This window comes from Diabrotica virgifera, chromosome 8, assembly GCF_917563875.1.
Source record: "Diabrotica virgifera virgifera chromosome 8, PGI_DIABVI_V3a".
Taxonomy (NCBI): domain Eukaryota; kingdom Metazoa; phylum Arthropoda; class Insecta; order Coleoptera; family Chrysomelidae; genus Diabrotica; species Diabrotica virgifera.
This window is the reverse complement of record NC_065450.1, coordinates 109,863,821-109,870,359: the sequence shown is the minus strand read 5'-3', so window position 1 is coordinate 109,870,359 and position 6,539 is coordinate 109,863,821. Positions and strand designations below refer to the sequence as shown.

General features: G+C 28.8%; 1 protein-coding gene across 1 annotated transcript; it reads left to right on the top strand.

Annotated features, from left to right (window-relative positions):
- The first annotated feature begins 365 nt into the window (after nt 1–365).
- LOC126890238 (uncharacterized) lies at nt 366–1,193 on the top strand. Its single transcript, XM_050659092.1, has 3 exons — nt 366–663; nt 709–794; nt 912–1,193. The coding sequence occupies exons 1-3, from the start codon at nt 366–368 to the stop codon at nt 1,191–1,193; spliced, it is 666 nt and encodes a 221-aa protein (XP_050515049.1).
- The last annotated feature ends 5,346 nt before the right edge of the window (nt 1,194–6,539 follow it).

The following is a 6,539-nucleotide window of genomic DNA, read 5'->3' as shown; positions in this document are numbered from 1 at the left end:
GTTTCTTAATAGATGGCGCCCAATAGATTCAATAAAAATCAATAAATCAATAAAAATAAAATTCAATTATAAAATAAAATGTTTAATAAAATAAATCAATTTTAAATAAAATATAAAATAAATAAAATTATAAAATTAATTAAATCATTCAAAAAAATTTATTAAAATCATTTAAGATAATCATTAAAATTAAAATAAATAATAAATTAAAAATTAAATAACAATTATTATTGTTATTTAAAGATCAATTATTATCAGAAAAATATAATAATTGGCTATCCCAACGTTGTGGCACGAATAAATAGATAAAGGGCAAAATTGTCAGATTAAAAATAAAAGTTAGAGTTTGATATAAAAAATACAAAATGGCAGATGGACGTAGATCTGTTTCGAAGACGACACAGGGAGAGGAACAGAAGGAAGAGAAATCTGACGTTGAAAAATTTATGGAATTAATACTAACAAAAATGGAAGAAAATAATAATAAAATAGAAACAAAATTAATTCACTTGGATGAAAACAACAAGAAAATGAGAATAAAACTAGACGAGACTAGTCAAAAAGCAGAAGGAAATAGTAAATCATTAGAACAAAAATTAGAAGAAAATAGTCAGAAAGCAGAAGAGAATAATAAATCAGTAGAGCATAAATTAGAAGAAAATAGTAAAAAATCAGAAAGAAATAATAAATTATTAGAACAAAGATTAGGGGAGAAATTAGAAGAAACATTAGAGAAGATGGAATATAAACTTGAGGAGACATCTAAGAGACTAGAAGAACAAATTGAACAAAGGGTAAGCAAGAGTATTGGAGAAGTAAAAATGTTATATGAAGAAATGATGAATAAACATGAAACATTAGAAACAAGATTAACTTCTGAAAATCGAGAAATAATAATTCAAATACAACAGCATAAAGAAAGAATTAATATGGTAGAGGAAGATATGGAAAAGGAAGCAGAATGGACGAACAAGAGATTTATGATGGTAGATGAAAATATAAGTGAAATAAAGAAAGAACAAAAAACATCTAAAGAAAAGGAGGATCAATTGGAAAATAAATGGAAGATTGAAGTAAAAGAAGTAAAACAAGAAATAGAGAAGATGGAGAGGAAGATAAGAAATACAACTAAAGGAACTATAATACATACAATTGAAACCTCAGATAACAGGATATATTTCAATGGAGATTAAAAATCACAACATCCTGTACCATTCATAAGGATCCTCATGACCAAATCTTTACAATATAATAATTTTGATGAATTTAGGGAAGTTATAAGAAACCAATTAAGAGGAGAAGCATTAATTTGGTATACAAATGTAGAAAATGAATTAGAAAACTTTGAACAGTTCAAAACAAAATTTTTAGAATTTTTCTGGGGACTATCGCGACAACAGGTGGTAAGATCTGAATTGTTCGGAGGAAAATACAACTCTAACTCGCGAACAAGTATGCATTTATATGCTATGCGACTATATAGTGCTGCCCAATATTTAGATGGCAAATTAACAGAGAAAGAGTTGATTAACCATATAATAGTTCATTTTGAAGAGCAAATTGAAAATATTAGACTAAATTTGAATTTTACAGATTTTAACATGCTGTGTAATTTTTTAATAGAAAAAGAGAAAGCTTTGCAAAACTTCAGGCAAAGAAGTAATTATAATAATAACTCACAAAACTTTAATGAAAGTAATTTTAATAATAATAATTATAACAGAAGTCAAAATAATAATAAATCAAATAGTAATAATAATGAACGTGGGGGTTTTAATAGTCGATACAATAATAATAGGGGAGATAATAACAATAATCGGAATTATAATAATAATAATAATAGAGGGTATTATAATAATGATAGAGGTTACAACAATAATAGGAATAACAATTATAATAGGTACAATAGTAATAATAACACACATAATAATGCTTTTAATAATCAAAATAATGATAACAATTATGATAATTCCAATAGCAATAGTAATAACAAATCATCAAGACAAGATTTTGACAACTCGAGTTCTGATCAGCCTCCGAATAATCGTGGTAACAATGACAGAAGGGCACGATTTAGTGTCAATAATGTGGTGATGGATGGTGAAGATTCAAGTCAACCATCAATGTCATCCGGACAGATGGAAACATTTGAGCCGGGTTTTGTAGATCGCACCTGCTAGGCAATATTGCAACCAAACTGTATGAACATCATAGGGAATTTTTGGACATGGGAGCTCATGTAGTATCTAAAAAATTCAGGGTGTAATATCATTAGGACAATCTATATAGAATAATATGTTTTAAGTTAATTTTAAATAACCTTATAAGATATGTATTAGTGAAGTGACATTGAACTCAGGTGAACCCATAAGACGTGTTGTTTTGAGTTAAGAATAAAATATAAAATAGACGACAAAACACGAGAGAATGAATTATATTATTGTACGTAGAATTGCGAAATGGTTTGGCTGATATAATGTTATTGTTTATAATACACTTCAAAGACTTGTAAATAAAGTATGTTGTAGCAGATGAAGCAGTAATTATTTAAATAAGGACTATAAGGGTTAATTGTATACCAACCCTTCAACATTCCTTACATGGCGCTCCTGTAAATTAATTGGGAGAATCTTCTGACAATGGGCGACAAAAATTGGAAACGGAGACGGCGAAGATGGATCAGGACGAAGATGCAGAGAACCCAGGGAACAAAGACAAAGTGATAAAATGTAAGTAAGAATGTCTATCTTTATTAAAAATGCTTCCCTCGTTTTTATATTATTATTGAACATTAAATATTTATCTTTTGTGATTTTTGAATAATTTATGAAGTATCGATTTTTTTTTAAGAATATCTATGAATTTTGAAACATGAAGTGATTTTTGAATTGAATATTTTTATAGAAGTTTATTATATCTGCTATTATTGAATTTTTATTGAATTTGAATTTTTATTGAATCTATTTGAAAATCTCTATCCGATTTCGATTTTTTTAGTACGGTTATTTTTGAATATATTATGGAATCTCGAATTTTTTTTCAAAAATTTCTATCGAATTTTGAGATATGAACTGATTTTGAATATTTTTATCTAACTTTTGCATATGCTATTTTTGAATTTTTATCAAATTTTTGTCGAATATGTATACTATTCTTGAATTTTTATTAGCCAGTTATCTTATTACATATTGATATTTATTGAGTATATTTAGTACATTTTCATCGATTTTGTGTTAAATTTTGTATGATATGAACCTGAATTAATAATTTTTGTGTGATAAATGATATATAAATGATTTTTTTTTAATGAATAATGATTAGTGATGACATACGTTAATATAAGAGCTTAAGACAAACATTGCTATAAGCAAGAGATTTATTTTTAACGAACCGACCTGATGCGTCGAGATAAGGAATTTGGAGAAGAACTATATAGATAAGAAGAAGAACTAACAATAGTATAAGCTAAATATTATGAGACAACTTGAGACAATAAGAAACCCACTGCTCTTGTCAAATTGGGAAGGTACTAAGTGATTTATAGAAGCTTGAAAGCTTATTAGAGACCCACTCTGTGTTTTGAGAGTACCTATTTTATTCATGATTATTCGTGAATAAACAACGGCCTCAAAGCAAGGGATTGAGGTTGTGATATTTTTAGAAGAATTTGAACCGCATAAAATACCTATTTCGTGTTTTGAGTTAACTATACCACCTCCATGGTGCGTACAGATCAGGGCGAAAATTCGGGTTAATATTGGCGGAGAACTAAGACATCCGAGTGAAACCTCTTTTATTAAGGTAAAACGAAGGTATCGGAGCTAGTATATGAAGTGATGATTATGATGTTATATGAAATGATACATGAGATAAATGATATATGATTGTTATATGAAATATGTATATGAAGATGAATTATGTACACTGTAGAAGTGTTATTATGTGGAGAAAAATGAAGAAATATAGTTATAGTACCAGACAAGAAGAAGAGAGAGAGAAAAAAATAATTTTATTAAAATATGTGGGAAAAATGAAAGAAGACACATAAAAATTGCAAGAAAAGAAGCAAAATTAAGAATAATATCAAATAAGTAGCTAATCATTGAATATGTCTAAGAATTAAAGCTGTAAATTTTTTCTCTAAAGTAACGTAAATTATAAATAACTTATTTTTAAATGTATATAATGAATTCAGGTTAAATTTTCGCGGAAAATGGAAGTATTTGAATTAAGGATAGACAATATCTTACAATAAGTGTTAGTAGATAGCAAGCAAAGGGACACAAAAAGTGAAGTTCTTAGAGAGATTAAATCTTTATTATAGGTACAAGAGAGTTATTAGAAGTTTTTAGAGACATAGAAGTTTTTAGAGAGATTACATTTTTATTATAGGTACATTATTTTAAAGTTAGTAAGACATATACAGAGTGTCCCAAAAGTAGTGGAACGGTCGAATATTTCGCGAACTAAACATCGGATCGAAAAACTGAAAAATACGTGTTCAATCATTTTCAAAAATCTATCCAATGATACCAAACACCAACCCCCACTACACCCCCTGGAGGTGGGGTGGGGGGTAACTTTAAAATCTCAAATGGAAACCCCTAGTTTTTCTTGCAGATTTGGATTCGTTACGTAAAAGTAAGCAACTTTTATTCAAGACATTTTTTCGAACTGTGGATAGATGGCGCTATAATTGGGAAAAACGATTTATCCTGATACCATAGGTAAATTATAGAAACGGTCTAATATCTCGAGAAATACACTTCCAAATGAGAAGCCGAAAAAAAAGGTTTTTAATACTTTTCGAAAACCTATCGAATAACACTAAACATGACCCTCCAACCCACCCCCTGGAGGTGGGGTGGGGGGTAACTTTAAAATCTTAAATAGCAACCCCCACTTTTTATTACAGATTCGGATTCGTCATGAAAAATTAAGCAACATTTATTCGAAATATTTTTTAGAATTGTTGATAGATGGCGCTTTAATTGGAAAAATACGATTTATTAGCGCCATCTATCAGCAATTTAAAAAAATGTTTCGAATAAATGTTGTTTAATTTTTCATGACGAATTCGAATCTGCAATAAAAAGTGGTGGTTGCTATTTAGAATTTTAAATTTACCCCCCACCCCATTTCCACGGGGTGGGTTAGAGGGTCATGTTTGGTGTTTGTCGATAGGTTTTCGTAAAATATTAAAAACCTGTTTTTTGGTTTCTCATTTGGAAGTGTATTTCTCGAGATATTAGACCCTTTCTATAATTTACCTATGGTATCAGGATAAATCGTTTTTTCCAATTGTAGCGCCATCTATCCACTGTTCGAAAAAATGTCTTGGATAAAACTTGCCTACTTTTACGTAACGAATCCAACTCTGCAAGAAAAACTAGGGGTTTCCATTTGAGATTTTAAAGTTACCCCCCACCCCACCTCCAGGGGGTGTAGTGGGGGTTGATGTTTAGTGTCATTGGATAGATTTTTGAAAATGATTGAACACGTATTTTTCAGTTTTTCGATCCGATGTTTAGTTCGCGAAATATTCGACCGTTCCACTACTTTTGGGACACCCTATATAAATAAATCAAAAGAAGACTGAAATAGGAATTATTAATAGAGTAAAGAATACATTTTTTTACTTATTCGAGTAATATTAGCTTAGCTTAGGACTTTTAGTTAGATACAAGATTTTTAGTTAGGTAGATTAGATTATTCCCCTGCTTATAGGAGATGCATATAGGCACTAAAAGACTATATTAAAAATCCCGATAGGTTTAGTCACTGTTTTTATGTGGACACTGTTTTGTGAATGGAGAAAAGACTAAAAAGCAAGACGGACCAGAAAGTGAATTAGTGATAATAATAAACAATTTTTTTAGTATTAGGAAAAACCGGTTTAAAATAGGAAAAATAATATACATGTTTAGGGTATTAGGATAGTTAGGAAATTTAATTTTTGAAAATAGGTATTGAATAATAGGGTTGAAGTATTAGGTAACCATAAACATTTTGTAAAAGGGAAAGAGGAATATATCTCATTTTAAAACAGGGAGATGTAATATCATTAGCACAATCTATATAGAATAATATGTTTTAAGTTAATTTTAAATAACCTTATAAGATATGTATTAGTGAAGTGACATTGAACTCAGGTGAACCCATAAGACGTGTTGTTTTGAGTTAAGAATAAAATATAAAATAGACGACAAAACACGAGAGAATGAATTATATTATTGTACGTAGAATTGCGAAATGGTTTGGCTGATATAATGTTATTGTTTATAATACACTTCAAAGACTTGTAAATAAAGTATGTTGTAGCAGATGAAGCAGTAATTATTTAAATAAGGACTATAAGGGTTAATTGTATACCAACCCTTCAACATTCCTTACAAGGGGATTAATTTTTATTAGAGTTCAATTTTGTAGTATATATTTTAAAGTTTTATTGGATACAGGATCAGAGATTTCCTTAATTAGTCAAGAAGTTATAAAAAGGTTAAATTTAGAAGATTCATGTTTTAAGATTCCAAAATTAA

Excerpts from the sequence above, each read along its gene's own strand:
- LOC126890238 (XM_050659092.1), top strand. The coding sequence starts at position 366 with ATGGCAGATGGACGTAGATCTGTTTCGAAGACGACACAGGGAGAGGAA. Across the intron at positions 664-708 it reads GCATAAATTAGAAGAAAATA|GGGAGAAATTAGAAGAAACA; the intron begins GTAAAAAATCAG and ends AACAAAGATTAG. Across the intron at positions 795-911 it reads AAGAACAAATTGAACAAAGG|CATAAAGAAAGAATTAATAT; the intron begins GTAAGCAAGAGT and ends CAAATACAACAG.